Genomic DNA, 17,751 nt, shown 5'->3' on the forward strand with positions numbered 1-17,751 from the left:
CCTTGGTGAGGGTAAACCAATTTCGACCGGGACCATGGCTTCAGTGCCATAAGTGAGACTGAACGGGGTTTCTCCCGTACTGGCCTTCTTCAGCGTTCTGTTTGCCCAAAGGACGTGCGGAAGCTCGTCCACCCAGCCGGATCTGTGTTCCAAGAGTCTTTTCTTTATGCCTTTGACGATGCTCTTATTTGCTCTTTCCACCTCACCATTACCTTGCGGGTGTGCCACTGAGGTAAAGGTGTGGGTGATTTGAAGTTCTTTCAGCCACTGTTGTAGCTTCTTGTCAGCAAAGTTGGTGCCGTTATCGCTCACCAAATTCTGTGGAAGTCCAAAACGACAAATAATAAATTCCCAAATAAATTTTTTGATATGTTTCGCGGTTGTTTGGGCTAAGAGTTTTGCTTCTATCCACTTGGTGAAGTAGTCGATGGCTACCACTAGGAACTGAACATTTCCTGCTGCTGTAGGAAATGGGCCTGTCACATTGATGGCCCACTTCTGAAATGGCCATGAAAAGGTGACTGGAACAAGTTCATTCTTCGGGCGGTGCGTGTTGGGTGCGTAGAGCTGGCAAGACCTGCATTTTCTGATGTATGCCAGCGCATCCGTATGCATCCCCGGCCAAAAGTATCCCGCGTTGTTTAGCTTAGCTACAACAGCGCGGGGACCTGCGTGTACTCCACAGATGCCTTCGTGTACTTCCCTTAGGAGGTAGTCAGCATCTTGGTTGTCCACGCATCTCAAGAGTGGGCCAAGAAAGTTACGTCTGTAAAGGATGTCATCGATGAGTTGATAAATCAGTGCTTTACAGCGTAGTTTTCTTGCCTGTGCTTTTGACTCTGGTAGTGTGCCTGCCGCAATGTATTTTATTATTGGTGTCATCCATGTTTCCGTGCCGGTTTGGATGACACAAATTTCCTTGTGCGAGACCGAAGGTGTCTCGAGGAGTTCAATGCGGATATCCTTTCCTAAGTGGGTGAAGGCTAATGATGCAAGCTTGCTTAACGCATCCGCAGATTTGTTTTCACTTCGCTTGACGTGTATGACTTTGCAGTCGTTGAAATCGCGCATAAGGGATTTTGCTTGTGCGAGGTACAGGGCCATTGTGTCGTTCACGGCCGTGTATGTCCCGTTGATTTGATTGGCTACTAACATGGAATCCACGTGGGCTTCCAAGTTTTTCACTCCCATCTTACGCGCAATTCTCAGCCCAGCCAAGAATGCCTCATACTCGGCTTCGTTATTCGTACTTGGAAAGTCCAGTCGAATAGCGTAAGTGTATTCTTGGCCTGCTGGTTGGTTAGTTTCAGCCCTGCGCCTGAACCCTCGTTACTGGCTGCTCCATCAGTGTAGAGTCGCCAGACATCATTGATGTCTTGTGCTGGAGAGGGTTGAGCCTCTTCCTGGCACTCTTTTTCCCGCGATGCAGGTACTTCCGCAATAAAGTCGGCCAAAACCTGGCCTTTTATGGCTGGTCTTGGCTTATACTTTATCGCGTACTCCCCCAACTCAATTGCCCATTTGGCTAGGCGTCCCGATAACTCGGGTTTGCCTAGAACGTTTGCGAGTTTGAAGTTGGAGAGAATGGTGATTGGGTGACCCTGGAAATATCGTCTTAACCTGCGTGAAGCGTGTATAAGTGCTAAGACTAATTTTTCGAGGGTAGATTACCGGGTTTCTACGTCTGTTAGGATACGGCTGACATAATAGATTGGCATCTGGATGCCTTTTCGCTCTACTAGCAGGACTGCCCCGGTTGCTCTATCTGTTGCGGAAAGGTTTCTAAGTAATGGGTCATTACGGGTTCGAGTTGACACATGCCATACTTTATAAAATGAGTAAAGTGATAACTAAAGCAGCCACATTATTAATGTGTAGATTCAACAACAAAAACACCATCCAATCCAAATGTGAAAAATCTCTGTTTAAGATATATTGTTGTGTTTCATGTGCTAATTAATTTTTATCTCAATTGATTTTGAGTTTAAGTTGATTCGTCTATGCTAGCAACCGTGGCGCGTTGAGTGGTGTTCTTAGACACGATTTCTTATACGGAGTGATGTATCTATATATTCGGTTAGAGATAGTAACCCGACTATTTGTTTCGGTGGTGAATGTGTATCCAAAACGAACCGTTTTTCCCTATGACAACTGGATGATGGAAATAGGTTTTTGGCTGCCCAGCCCGTACAGTGAGTCAAACCGTCAGTAACGGTTTTAACCGAAACCAGACCGTTGAAAGATAAAAGCTAACTGAACCGAACAATAAGTTCAAAAACACAGTTTGCTTGCTGGTTCGATTCGTTAATTTTTAACGACCATGATTTTTTATTTTCGTGAACAAGTTCAATTTCTTAATGAACGAACACGGACAAGATTTTCCGTTCGGTTAGCGTTCATGAACAAGTTTAATGCTGAACGGACGAACATGAACAAAGCTTCGTCTGGTTCGATTCGTTTACAGCTCTAAACCAAACCATTCATTAAGGTTTTGAAACCGGCCTACTGAAAATTCAGAAAAGCCAACTGCAAAACCGAACTGATTATGGGATTTGAAAGTTTCATGGTTCTACACAAAAACATGAATGCAGCTGTTGACTTTAGAGAAGTCCTAATTTAAAGGTTTCATTATTTCATAGTTTGTTAAATTTTTTATTCTGTTAAATCAATGAATTATCACAAAAATGGCCACACTTTAAATGGACAAGAACTAAACTGTTCTTATTTTTGAGTTATTATTTAAAACACACATTCATATAATAAGCGACTGTCTATATTCAAATTTCGGCTCAATTGTAAACGGGCGAGTGGTTCAGTTTGTATACAAGCACAAGCAAAGGAAAGCTCACTCAATTTTTTTTAACACCGGTTATAGTTATATGTGTGTTAAATTTATTATTTTTTCTGTTATTGATAGTTTAATAACAATTACATTTTAGGGATTAAATTGTAGTTATTATATGAGTAAAATAGTAAATGGTCAAAGTGCAAGATCATGTGTTATAAAAATGAAATATCCGAACAAATAATTGTAACATTGTTTAGCACATTTAAATAATACACAACTTGCATCATACAAATAATAAGCAAACATCAAAATAAATAATGCTACATCATAACTACAGTACTGCTAAAGCATCATCAAGACGGTTACAAGTTACAAGAAGTTTCTTGCATCAAACGTAGAAGGCCTAGATATCTGGAAGCCGGAGGTCACTGTTATGCATTTTGGTTTGACCTGAGAAGAGAAGAATAATAATGTGATTCCATTTCCTTGAGACTGGCAGCAGCATCTTCACCGATTCTAGCCAGCATCTTATCAGTCTTCTCAGCCTGCTGGTTTAGCTCAGCGGTTCTCTTATCTACATGGTCATTCAATGATGCGAATCCAGAAAATATAGCCGTCTGCTTTAGCTCTGATACTAGTTTTAACAAAGAATCTGCTGCTTGTACCTGTTGTTTATCAACTTATATATTATTTTCCACCAATCGGCGCTTGTCATACCATAAAAGTTTAATTCTGGTATTGGGCCATGGGTGTAAACAAGCCGAGTCGTCGACTCGTTTAACTTACAAGATCTAGAGCTCGGCTCGTGGATAGTTTTACAAGATTGAGCTCGGCTAGGGCTCGGCCCTTATAATATTTATTAATATATATACAGTTATAATTAAAATTATATTTTTATTAGTTATAATTCTTATATATAAAATAATATATATTAAACAGACTAATTTTCAATTTTTCAATAAGGCAAGGGATTGCTTATTAAACAGTCTAATTTTCAAGATCAGGCTCCGATTAGAACCGATCTCAAGTAGCTCACAAGCGGTTCGTTTACAGCCCCATATTGGGCTAATCATGTAATATGGGAAGAAAAAGATTATGAGTAGATAAAAAAGTCTCTTAAAGCGCATTACGATGCCTACAAGTTACAACATGTTACATCATTTCATTTTTTTAAATTAATATATCCTAATATGGGAAAAACAAGTGTTTATATCAATCCAACCCAAACCATTTTAACTAGTACTTAAAGCTTACATGCTTCGAGTCAACGGTCAAACCCATTTTGACCGATAACCACGGCATCAAAGAGTTTTCAAAATCAGTATTCAGTATACCAGATAAAGTGTGCCAAAAATACAGTGTAAATACTTAAATATAATTATTAAAATTATTTGAAATAATATTTTATTTTGTCCAAGTAAAAGGTTTTAAAAGATGAGCAACTTTCAACCAATTTGACATGTTCGTTTTAGCTTTTTAAGTAATTAACACTATTGAGCCCATTCATAAGTAAATGGGTCAAAAGTGTCCCGTAGCTGAACCTATAAACTACCTCTTAAGCCTGACTAAAGTCATATATATCGTTCCATTAGCCATCAAATTTATGTTTTCAGTAAGAACCGGCTCAGACAGTTGAAAAAAATACAAACAATACCAAATATGGGTCAGTTAGCCGTAAACCAGGCCTAATAATAAAAATACCCTGTATTGGTTTGTATTTTCTTTCCTCAAAACAATTAAACTGATTTTGTTTCTTATTGTGTCACTCACTTTCTCATTTCTTTGCACAAATGATTGGTCTCACACATGATATTTTCTTCGAATTGAAGTACTGCAAGTTAATTACTTATTTTTTCAGCCTATTCTAGATAACAAGATAATATTGATGTTCTCCAATACTTAAAATTAACTTTGATGATATTTGCATCTGATTTATGATTGAATATCAACTTCTCTTAATGCATTATGTTAGTTTAGGATGAACAAGACTGTGCAAATAAACAAATCAGGAATTCTATGAGTGGTATTTAAAATTTATGATCTTCGGTTAGGTTCGTTTCGGTTAATTCGGTTATGGCTTAACCAAACCATCAGTTCAGTTAAGACGGTTAATTCGGTTATTTGCTCACCTCTACTGTCAAGTGAGGCAAGTATGACAATAGCAATATATGTGCCCTTTTGCAATCAGCCCATATATATGTTATGGGATACATTTATACACCGCTAAAGCTACTGTAGACACCACCATTCATGTTATGCAATACTCGTGCACTGTGCGGTTTTTGTAAGTGGTGGTGCAGATAGAATTTTATCGGTGTACAAATCATTTCCCATAAGTATATCTCTACATGTTTCTAGGAATATGAGATGTCTAAAATCATATGGAGAGAACATGCAGTTAATTACGCTAAAAACAATAAAAATCATTTTTCAATCAGAATCAAATCCTACCGGGCTAACAGTTTCTTCTCAGTATTTCGTTTTGCAATTCAAGTAATATACAGTTGCAAAAACAATAACCTGACTTTGTAGATAATTCACTAGTGCCCGCATCTTAAGAACGCAAAAAAGAACTAACAAGAAAGTGACACGCACACCGAGAAAACACAAGTATATCATTATCACTATCTGTTTATGTCATTAACCTCGATATAAATTGACCAAATACCCTTGTTAAGTAAAAAAAAACAATGTATACTTTATTTAACAGTGGTATTTTGGTCAAATTATATAAACTTTAACAGCAGAACTGGACAGTGTTAGTAAACTAGAATAAAATGACAAGTTTTTGAAAACCACATACTCTTTTTGGCAAAATATCCAAAACCTAATCAAAACAGATAATCTGACCAAACCCCATGAACCAACACAGCAGTTAACCCTCTATTTATACTAGAACAATAAGTTGTTCTCTAAGTTAATTCTACTCCTATATATCAGGGAACATATAATAAAAAATCTCCTTAATTGTCTCTACATCTCCAGCCGATCTTCCTTTTCTGTTGTGTTAATCTCAAACAACAACTTTCTCATGTGACCTGTTTCAGCTCTCAACTTCTTGGTTCACACGTAATTAACACATTCACATGTAAACATTAAGATCACACCCTACAAAGGTTTCAATATGCATTATCTCAGTCAAATTGCCGAATATTTCTTTTGCTTATTTGCCCTAGGAGCCCCCTGTAGATGTTGATTGATTACAGGTAAACTAACACTTGTACATGTTTGTTCTTTTATTTTAGTCCAGACAGAAAATGATTGTGATGTATGAATCTAAAAGCACCTGTGCACAAATATATGATAAACGAGTTAATCCTATGCCCGAGTTAAAACAACAAGTAACAAGTCAAGCTTGAGCTGTAGATCGAAACAAGTTGATGTCAAAACCTTCTAAGTCAAAACAAGCCTAGCTAAAGACTAGTCAAACTTGGCTCGCCCCCACCCCTAATTTTGATGGGTTAAATGAAAGATTTAATCAAATGTCTACTTTATTATTTCTAATTACTATGTTATTTATTTAATTTAAATGAGTTAAACAATAAAAAAGAAATCTTTTTTTTTTTTGTTTTTTAAGATATCATCATCGTCAATTAAAAATATAATAACGTGATCACCAAGTTTCCATTGATCACAAAGTTTCCATTTAATTGGTGTTGGCCATAGGTTATCGATTGAGAAATATCAAAGGTTTGGTGGTGGCATCTATTAGGACCGAACAAATGTCGTGTGATGCCGCTTCAGTGGTGATTGTTGACATTTTGTAATAATGCATTTTATTCGTATAATTGGTTTACTTTATTTATATATATATATATATATATATATATATATTACTTCTTACACACACACTAATAATATACATATAGTGGAAAATGATCCAACACAATAATAATTTATCATAAATTGTATATGTGACGCTCTTAAGCCTTTGATTTCAAAAACACGCCAACCCTAAAATCACAATTATGCGCTCTGTCGTCGTCCTGTTAATGTCTATTGTCTCGACCATCGTCTACCGTCGTGAGCATCATCCTTTTCCGTCACGGCCATCGATCACTTTCTGATCATTGTTCTTAGGTTTGTGTATTTCAGTCAGTTGATTAATTAATCAGCTGAAACTGAAATTACTGAAGTCAATTGATTGATTAACATTGAAATTAATCCAATTAATCATCAGTTTATCTAGACAAACATATCTGGATATTCAATCGAATTAACTTTTGATAGAGCATAACGTGTTTTTAATCTTGAAAGTATTAGGTTTGAAGCTTGAACGTTTTAGGTTTTAACCTTGAAAATATCATGTTTCAACCTTGTAAGTTTTAATGGTTTGGAATTTAACTTGAACGTTTTTGTTTTTTTAACCTTGAATGTATCCGCGCACCTAATATACGTTAAACAATTATTATACATTAACACAGCTTATATATGGTATCTCGAATTGACACGGCATATTTATCATAAAGGAGTAGACAAGTTCACTTTAATTTGTGACATCAACTCATACAACCTAACATCTTACCAAGACAAACCCAAATTTTATGAAACAAACCAATACAATACAACGCATTTACTTATCAGACAAGACTTGAAAAACAATACTTCGCTTAACAATCTTAACAACGTCAAATTGACCGTTTTAACCTTATACCATTCGTTAAGGAATAATAATAATAATAAGGATAAAACTGTAATCACACAAATGGGACACGGAGAGTTGAGAACAAATCGTCAAACTGTAACAGCTAGTACAGTCCAAAGCAGCGTACAACTTTTTCAACACAACGTACAGGTCAAGATCCTCTCAACCCCTATGTAAACTAACCAGTAACCACCACAGTTTGCGTGTTAACAACACACTTTCAAAATGGACCCACACAACCACAACCACCACCACCACCACCACCACCACCGTCACGACGAACCACCCTACCCACCACCACCGCACGGAGAACCACTGTACCCACCACCACTTCCTGTCATCATCCACCACCATCAGCCACCGTACCCACCTCCACCACTCGTTGAGGTCTACCCTCCACCACCACCACCTCCGTACACGGCAGATTACCACCACCCACCACCACCGCAACCAACCCACCACCACCATACCCCGCATATCCCTTCGATCATCAACCACCACCATACTGATCACCACAAAAAACAAGAAAAATACACGGATAATAAACCAACAGTTAGGGTTTACTGCAAGGCGAAACCCGATTATGCTCTGACGATTCGTGACGGGAAAGTGATTTTGGCACCGTCTAATCCGTCTGATCCTCATCAGGTAAATAATATTATTATTATTATCATTAAGATTATATGATTTGGTTTTAATTAATTAATTTGTTGAAATTATAATATGAAACAAGCAGCATTGGATTAAAGATGAGAAGTTTAGCACACGAGTGAAGGATGAACAGGGTTATCCGTCGTTTGCTTTGGTTAATAAAGCTACTGGTCAAGCCATCAAACACTCCATCGGTGCAACCTATCCTGTATGTCATTATATCAATCCTTATTCTTATACTTTTGAACCTGTTTCATGTGTATAAAACTCCTATGATTAAATATTCATGCAAATTGACACCCGAACACAGCCAGCCCGCTTAGCCGAACGTGTTCGAACCTAAACTGACCCGTTTAGGCTCCGTCTAAATCTAAACCTGTGAATTCCGTATTAGGTTCGTGTCGTGTTGGCCCGTTGGAACTTCACACGCCTGAAAAAAGCATTATGTTTCTCTGGTATTGCTAATCTAGTATGATTAGGGTGTTCATAATCATCTTTTTGGTTTACAGTTTATTCGGTTTAGTTATTGGTTTCGACTGAATAAACCATACAATTTAAAAAATAAAAAGAATTTACCGTCATGGTGATATTGGATTGGATTGGGCAAAAGATGTAGTTGGCTAAATGATAAACTTAAATAACGATATTCGGTTTATTTGGGTTCAAACCGAATTCAGATAGCTGAAACCAAAATCGAAAACCCAATTCCGTTTCGACCGAAAAACCGACTATGTTATCGATTCTTTTATAAACTCATTTGATTTTCAGTTTAGGGGGTTTGAACTTTGATGCTTGATTATAATAAAATATTAGTAATTTGATATTTTGACCCACTTCTTACTGCCGTATTTATGTTAATGCACTTCCCAATGATACGTAAACAAGGTATTTCTGGTCCTTTATAGATACAATAGATACAGAGAAGATATAGCATAGATATTTTGAATTCATCATTTATCACTTGGGGTAGGAACTATAGTATTTTATTGCTACAAGTATGGATTATTAAAAAGAATAAGACATGTATTTGGATATTTCCCTTGAACTCCGCAATATTTTTGATTTGGCATCACCGGCGATTACTAGCGATTCCGGCTTCATGCAGGCGAGTTGCAGCCTGCAATCCGAACTGAGGACGGGTTTTTGGAGTTAGCTCACCCTCGCGGGATCGCGACCCTTTGTCCCGGCCATTGTAGCACGTGTGTCGCCCAGGGCATAAGGGGCATGATGACTTGACGTCATCCTCACCTTCCTCCGGCTTATCACCGGCAGTCTGTTCAGGGTTCCAAACTCAACGATGGCAACTAAACACGAGGGTTGCGCTCGTTGCGGGACTTAACCCAACACCTTACGGCACGAGCTGACGACAGCCATGCACCACCTAAAGGGTCAACACAACTACTGTTTGACAAATTGATAAAACTTTTATTTCACTTTCAATGAAAAGTGTTATATTAAGCTGTGGTGACAACTGACATGTTAAGCACTTTGCATCATCATATATCCTTCGGTTGTATATTATATGTGCTGTGTTGGTGAAGTTGTAATTTCTTTCCTCAGGTTCAGCTGACAGAATACAACCCTGATAAGCTTGATGAATCTGTTCTTTGGACCGAAAGCAAGGACTTAGGGGACGGTTATCGGGCTGTAAGAATGGTCAATAATATCCGACTCAATGTTGATGCGTTTAATGGTGACAAAAATCATGGTGGCGTGCGTGACGGTACAAAAATTGTTTTGTGGGAATGGAAGAAAGACGGTAATCAGAGGTGGAACATGGTTCCTTACTGTAAGTATCTCAACTCAAAACTTTACTTGATTATCATATTCTTTAATAATAATTTGCATTTAAGTTTTGACCTTCTGTTATATAATATTCTTCATTTTGTTCTCATCAACATGTCAAATGATATGTGCAGGATATACATGTATTGTGGGATTTTAATGTCGTGTATAACCTCCTCATCGTGTTGGTGTTTGTGAACGATCATGTGTTTGAATAAGTTAAGACTGTTGAGAAACTACGGGTATAGTTATGTGGTTATTGGTTAGTGTATTTATTGATCACTAAAATGCATTTCTTATAGCATTGCTTCTTATACATGATATATTGATGTATCTAAGTTATTGTTGATCGAATGAAAGTTAAATACGTGTGAAAATGAGGTTGTCAGGTTGTTGGATTGAAAGTGATGAACCCGAACATGACGTGAACATATTCGTGTTGAAGATATCAAGAGTAATACATTTAAAACAATGTAACTTGGACATGACCAATGTGCCAAAATTATAGATTCTTATTTACTTTAATTGAAACTAAACATCATCTGAACCAAGATGTAACAAATCTACAGAGTGAACACAAAACTTATAAAAATTAAACTAGATGATACATCAACGTGAGATAACAACTGAAGACCATAACTTTCTGCTAGAGAATGGGTACCGGTACCGAAAATGCCCATACCGATTTCCTAAAATTTTTGGTTCAGTTACATGTATTGAAGGCAAAATTCGGGAATACCGTTACTGAAAACTCAAAATGTGGTACTGGTTCGATGTCAGTATCGAATCGGTACAAGTACCTGTTTTGCTCATCCCTACTTTCTGTCGGCCTTTTATACTCCAAAGTTCCAAGCTAGCCCCTTAAGTTTCAGAAATCGCAACGCTAGCTCTCAAATATTCAAATGTTAGCAACTGCAGCCCCTCAAGCTTCTACTAAAGACAACTCAGATCTGAAACTTAAAGCTAACCAAATTAACTCACACAACAAAATGTTTGCTTAAATATTGCTTGTTTGTAACATTCTGTTACAAGTAAACATCTCTACTAAATTAAATTCTTTACCTCATCATGACTAACATGTAACTTATTAAATACCTGCGAACGTGTGTGAAAAAGATGATTAGTTGCTACAGACAAATCTGGTTTATTATCACATTTTAGATTCAGGTAAGCCATGTTTATTTCAATTCTTACAATGTTCACATAATTTCACAGTAGTAGAACACATTGCTTGGTATGATGCCTCAACAGTCTTTGACTACATACTGTTTATTCAATATGTTTGTATCTCTAAAAGGTGAAACGAAGAAATACTACTAGTTTTCTAAAATAAGGAATGCTAGACAAAACAGACTCGATTTCGAAGATGTGCAATTGATGTCTCTTTGTAAAGCCGATTGCCCTTTGTAGTTTTAGACGTGTGTAGTTAATGGATACAATTTAAGGAACAATAAAAAATTTGAATATTGTTCAATCAAGTTTTCTGTTTTATTAAAGTTACCTAAACCTTTTGTCTTCAAGGCGATGAAGCTCGAGCTTGGTCACATGTTTAGTCATGTCGCTAGTAAACATAAAAGTCATGATTCATGATTCATGAATAGGGTGAAGCAATGTGTTGTTATACCTTTTTAATTTTAGTAAATTGTAAAGTTATGGACCGTGAGTTAAATACTTAAATACGTATATATGCTTGTGAAATGTTATTAGGGGGTTGCATACTTATGCAGAGAGTCGTTTACGTGCAAAAAGAGATAAATCACGCAAACAACAAAAATAAGGCCGCTATTGTGCACTACACACTAAAACAAACAATATCCAAGACCAATAAAGACAATTGGAATACATATAATTTGTAAAATTACCAGTCAAATATGCACGAAAGAAATGTACATATGCACTATATATGAACAAAAAATCTGACTCCTAAGACAAATGAAAAAACTAGACATTTGCTAAATCCGAAACACCATACATACGTTTGATTAACAAAATTAGAAATTGAAATTAGAATTAATCATTCTAAAATCCTATTTGATTGGTAGTTGGATGATATTAGAATGGGAAAATTTTCTAAACTTTTTCCCATGTGTGATGGAATCGTAAACATTCCACTAGAATGTTCAATAATTGCCAAAAGACCCCCACATATCACCATCAAAATATTACAAAAGCAAAATATTATCACCTATCATTACTGAAGAAACACTAAGTGAACCCTGGGCAGATTATAGATAATCTGGGGGTTAAGTAATGTTTCCCACGAGGTTGAGGTCTTGCTGAGAAGGTTGTTCTTCAGGGGACCTGCAAAACAGACACCGTAAGCTCGTCACTGAGAAGGGGGGGTTCCTCCTTGTGACCACCCTCCGGCGTGAGAATCAGACTAGATTGCTCTGAATATAAGTGTATATTAAGAGATTGCTAGATAAGAGAGATATCTGATGATGTCCTTACCATTCCAAGGTGTTGGAGTATTTATAGCCGAAGGTAGGTTTCCTAGAAGGTACAGCCGGCTGAATAGTATTCATGTTCCACCAACAGTGGACTACGCACAGGCCATGCTGGTTGGTGGATAGGCTACGGCCAACAGTAACAAGGTCGGCTGTACACTGTTCCTTGACTGCCGGCTACGCACTGTTCCACCAACTGTAGGCTGCGCACGTCCCATCGTAAGGGTTGGTGATTAGGCAGCGGCTAATAGTGACAAACAGTACTAGAGGGTGCTCCTCCTCGTATTTTTGTCGGTGAGCTGTCACCCTGTGATAGGTTCATGGGCTGTTCTGGTCAAATTGTCTGTTCTGCCCATACCTTATTAGGTATAGTACAAAAGATCTTCCAGAAGCATACGGACTGGCTCATTTAGGCGGGAGTATTCCTGCCTTGCTCATTCCTTCATGTGACTACTGAAGTAGCTAGTGCCTTGTGCGTGTAGCCTTGCTGTTAGTGCGGGTAGCCTTCCCTGATGGCTTGTATCCGCAACTGCGGGAACAGGCGGGGTACTTCACCATTGGGAGGCTTTCCCTGCGGGTACAGCTGGCGTTCTGCGCGTAAGGTTCTCTGAGCGTGGTGGGTCCCGCTGGAGCAGTTGGTTGTTGCGCAGACGTCCCTGTTCAAGGTGAGTCTTGCGGGTCCAACTGGGCTCTGCTGGGACCTACCTCTTCAAGTCCCCCCAGTCCAATGTTCTTCTCATGAATTATTAATAAGTGAGGTGAACTTTTGGACTTAGCAAGGGGTTTTGAAAAGGGGTTTAGTTTTTAGGTTTTCCGTGGTGATTCTTCCCGCGGTTTTCCTGATGTCACGCAGAAATTCCCGACTTTCCTGCTTGATCTTTGGGTATGATGCGGGTAGCTCTGTAACCTCCTCGCAAGTCAGGAGCGTTGAGTCCCACTTGTGTGGATTCTCCATGAGGTTTTGGTAGTTTTTAACATAGTGATCAATTACGTTAAAACCACCAATTCCATCCTGGAGCTTCAAACAATGTAATTCTCGACGTTCCCGCTATGCGGGGATGTTATTTCCGTTTCCGCAAGCATTGCTCAGAAGATCCTTCTTGGTTTCAATTCCATGCGGAGCGCTAGGTATGTGAAGGGTTTTGCCTTAACACTGTACCCGCGCTCGTCTTACGGTTACTTTACTTCCAAGGTATTCCTGGCGTTAATTCCCTGCGGGTGCTAGGTATGTGAAGGGTTTTGCCTTAACACTGTACCCGCACCCGTCTTATAGTTGGTTGCCGAGGTATTCTTGGCTTCAATTCCCTGCGGGTGCTAGGTATGTGAAGGGTTTTGCCTTAACACTGTACCCGCACCCGTCTTATAGTTACTTGGTTGCCAAGGTTAGGGGTATTTTCCCGCTTACTTTTGAATCTTTTTGAATTTTTTTGAAATTCGAAGAGTTGGTAAAAGGATAACAGTCCAAACCTCTGAAACGTCGTGCGACGGTTTCTTCTGACTGTGTCAGGACGTGCAGGAAGTTATGGTGACGTGACAGTACCTGGTCATTCCAGACGCTTTTTCAGGCGCGTGGGCCCGATTTTTCGGGCGCGTGGCCGCGAAATTAATGGTATGCGTCCTTTCAACAGCTGTTGCCAGCTTGCTTTTTGCCACGTGTCATAGTTTCATTGCACCTTCGATTTCTCTCTCCTCCGCATTAAATTCATCGCATTAATTGCGATTAGTATATAAAGGGGGAGAGGGTTCTTTGTAATTCACACTTTCACTTTTCTCTTCATCTTCTAAACGATTTCCGGCGAATACTCACCTTTTCAGGCAAGCATTCTCTTGAAATCGTTTTCTTCTTTCATCTTGTAAGATGTCTTCTCATGATCTCGAATCTACAGCCGATGACAAGAGTACTGCTGGCGAGTGCCAGTGTGCTCTGCCCGTCGATCTGTATCGGTACGTCGTCAGGAAGTTCATGCTCGAGTCTCTCGAGCCTGAGTTTCCTGAACCCCATCAGACGGTGTACGATGCCCCCAGAGGCAAGATCGGGGTATATGCTGCATTCTTTGTGTATGGGAATCTTAGGTTCCCATTGACAAAGTTTGTTTACCGTGTCCTTGAGAGGCACGGTGTGCACCTGACCGAGGTGCATCCGATGGCGATTGCCAAGATTCGCCACTTCGAGTGGGTGTGCCGGATACTGGGCATTGAGCCCTATGTTGACCGCCTGATGACCTTCTACTCCTGGAGGTGCATCCAGGGGTGGTATACGTTGATAACCCGGATTAAGGGTTTGAAGATTTGCGCAACCGAGCGCAGTCTTCGCTCGTGGAAGCGGGAGTTCTTCTACATCTCCGCTCGCGCCATCCCCCTTGCCATGAAGTTCAAAAATGGGCAAGCACTTCCCAGCCTTCACGCCTCCAACTACGAGGAGGCGGAATGGTTTTCGAAGATATCCCGAGTCCAATCTCCGGTTTACCGGTTTGCGGAGTCCGGGATGGTAATGCTCGGGATGAGCCGGGTGTGGAAGGATGCGGATGCGCGAAAGATCCCCATCGTCCTCGAATACGGTTCGAACTCTGTTCCTTACGGTATGCTTTGTTTCTTTTTGTTGATTTAGAATCTCTTCTAACTTTTTTCCTGTTTATTTCAGAGGGGAACGACTTGCAGTCTCTCCTGCAGCCGCGGGAGAGTGATGGTCCCGCTCGGATGGGTACTCGTGCTCTTGATGAGAACGAGTTGCCCATCCTGGAGCAAACGAGGGATCGGTTTGTGGAGGTCTACCCGCTCGGCCACGAGATCCTGAGCGCTAGGCGGCCAGGTAAGGCGCTATTCAACCCTCGACCCCTCAATGTTGAAACCTCTGCTGGAATTCCTCTAATCGTATGTTCTGATGAGGAATCCGCAGATGGTCCTCCGTTGGTGCGGAAGAAGAAAGCTGCCGGCGGGAAGGGGAAGGAGAAGGTGGCTTCCACTGCCGATCCAGTGCCTCGGTCTGACTCAGAGGCCGAGAGCGAAGAGGTGGCGGAGAACCCCGGTGGTGAGAAGACCACCGCTCCGGAGGCTGTGACGACTGTCACCTCCGGAGAGCCCCGGATGACGACGGTGAGCGGCGCAAAGAGGCCGGCTCCATCGGGTTCATCTCCGCCTGTCCGTACTTTCAGGCTCAAGAAAACCCGTGAGTACAAACTTTATTTTTAACTTCAGTTTTCCATCTTTAATACTTTTCTTTGTGCAGGCGTGGATGTTGACGCATTCCAGGGTGGAGCAGGGAAGACTACTCCCCCGCCAATGACGGTAGGTCTGGTCAGCCTTCCTGAGGCGACGACCCAGGCGGCTGCGCCTGCTTCCGCTGGTTCAGTTGCTCATTCCATTGAGCCAACTGTTCCAGCTGTGATGACGTCACCGCCGGCTGTGAGTGCCATTTTTACAGCATCTTTCACTGAGCCGGCGGTTACTTTTGCTGCGGACTCTGCAACGGCGACCGTGGCGGACTTCACCATGCCTCCTCCGTCATCGGCATCGACGGCCGATCCTTCAGGTATGCATGGGGATTCTCGCCGACCTCTGCCTCCTTCCCGTCTACCTGACCTCTTGGACGGATTTCCATTGGGTTCAGGTGACGGGTTTGGCGGCTATCGGCCTGTTATTGACCCTACAGGTGCGTAGGGTTCTCTTGGCCTATTATTATTATTATTATTTTTTTATTTTATTTTTTTTATATCATCTTTTCCTAACTGCTTTTTGTTTTTTGCAGTGTCGGATTCAATGAAGTGTATGTTCCACGATGGAACATCCGCCGAGGAACAACCCTTCGCACCCCTGTGGAGTGCGTGGATTGGGCTCGTCACGCAGCTCCCAGTGGTGCGTTGGGGGAAGCCATGGCTAGCTACCAGGAGGGTAGGCTAACCAATGAGCTTCGGGTTCTCCTAGCCCGGATGCAGCCGCGCGTCGAGCTGCTTTGTCGTGAAAACGACAAGTTAAAAGCAGCTCGCATTCAAGAAGTGGCTCAGGCGCGGGCTGTCCGGGAGGAGAATAGGAGGCTCTCCGCCGCGGCTGCAGAGAAGGAGAAGGCGTTCAAGGCCCTTGAAGTTGAGGTTCAGGCCCGTCTCGAGGCCCGTTCCAAGGCTGCCCAAGCTGTTAACGAACAGCTTTGGCTGGCTAAGGAAACTGCTAGGAACGCAACTGAGAGGGCCACCAAGGCTGAAGCTGTTGCTGAGCCTCTACGCCTCGAGAATGAGGAACTTAAAGCTAAATTAGAGGCGCTCCAACAGGCTCATGATGCCTTGGCGATGGAGGACGCGAAGAAGCTCCAAGAGATCCTGGACCAGAGGGGCGTGCTTGACCACACTGAGCGGAAGCTAAAGGGCGTCGAAGAGGCTGCTGCAAAGGAAGTGTTGCTTGCCAACCTGAATAAAAATGAAGCTGAACGCGCCTGTACCCAAGCTCAAGCCGCCCTCCAAGAAGCCCTGGTTGCCAAGGAATGGCTTCTTCGAGAAGCGTTGTCTCAGGTAAGCTTTTCATGTTTTTACGCTTTTCTTTGTAAATAGAAAAGGTTCTGATACTTGTATTTTTTCTTTGTAGGTTGTGCATCGGGTCTTCTCAGAGACGTCTTATGACGATGCTATGAGCGCAGCCCTCAACGCTTCTCATGAGGATGGGGAAAAGGTCGGCTTCCTGCTTGGTCTAGGGTTCGTTGAGAAAGGCATCCCGCCTTCCAACTTCCCTTTGTATAATGTTGATACTGAAGCTGTTTACGACCAAGCAGTGAATCAGTATGCCGCCTTCCCGCATCCGGTGGTGGAGAAGGTGAACGAAGTCGCTGCTGCTGATGATGGGCTAGCTATCCTTAAAGCTTTCCTTGAACCACCACGCTCTACTGATGGAGCGGGTCCAAGTGGAAGTGGTCCTGAAGCTTAATTCTGAAGATCCCTTTCCACCATTAGCGTAGATTTTTGCTTTTGTATAGCTATCTTTGTAATATTTGAATTTGATGGAATAAAGATTGTGTTAGTTCTTTGCCTTGTTTATTTTACGCCTGTTTTGATCTAACTTAGCAACTTCTTTAGTACTTAGATAAGTTAACTTTTTAACGTGGTAAATTATAAGTTTGTTTCGCTTCCTCTTTTATGATTGTGCGGGTATGACCGTCACTTACATTTAGTAGGATGGCTTAACTTTACTTATATCTGACCTGCGTGGAAGTTTTCCTCATCTTTTCCTTTGAAATTTTCTAAATGTTCAGAATAAGTTAACCTTTGAACGTGGTAGATGATAGGTTGAAGTTTTGCTTCCTTGTTCGTGATTGTGCGGGTAAGACCGTCACTTGCACTTACAAGGATGGCTAAACTTTACTTACATCTGACCTGCGTGTAGGTTTTCCTTAAAACTTGAGATTTTTAGCGTTGTGTTTATGCGGGTTTTGCCGCCTTCCACACGTAACGACT

At 41.0% G+C, this 17,751-nt stretch overlaps 1 protein-coding gene across 1 annotated transcript; it reads left to right on the top strand.

Moving 5' to 3' along the window:
- The first annotated feature begins 7,652 nt into the window (after window positions 1-7,652).
- LOC143608846 (ricin B-like lectin R40G3) lies at window positions 7,653-10,207 on the top strand. The gene is made up of 4 exons (XM_077083772.1): window positions 7,653-8,081; window positions 8,170-8,292; window positions 9,645-9,873; window positions 10,004-10,207. Coding segments are annotated over exons 1-4 (777 nt in total). The 5' UTR covers window positions 7,653-7,658; the 3' UTR covers window positions 10,006-10,207.
- The last annotated feature ends 7,544 nt before the right edge of the window (window positions 10,208-17,751 follow it).

The sequence above is a fragment of the Bidens hawaiensis genome, unplaced genomic scaffold (genome assembly GCF_021521415.1).
Source record: "Bidens hawaiensis isolate Kalapana, Puna unplaced genomic scaffold, B.hawaiensis_p1.1 tig00419441_1, whole genome shotgun sequence".
NCBI lineage: Eukaryota > Viridiplantae > Streptophyta > Magnoliopsida > Asterales > Asteraceae > Bidens > Bidens hawaiensis.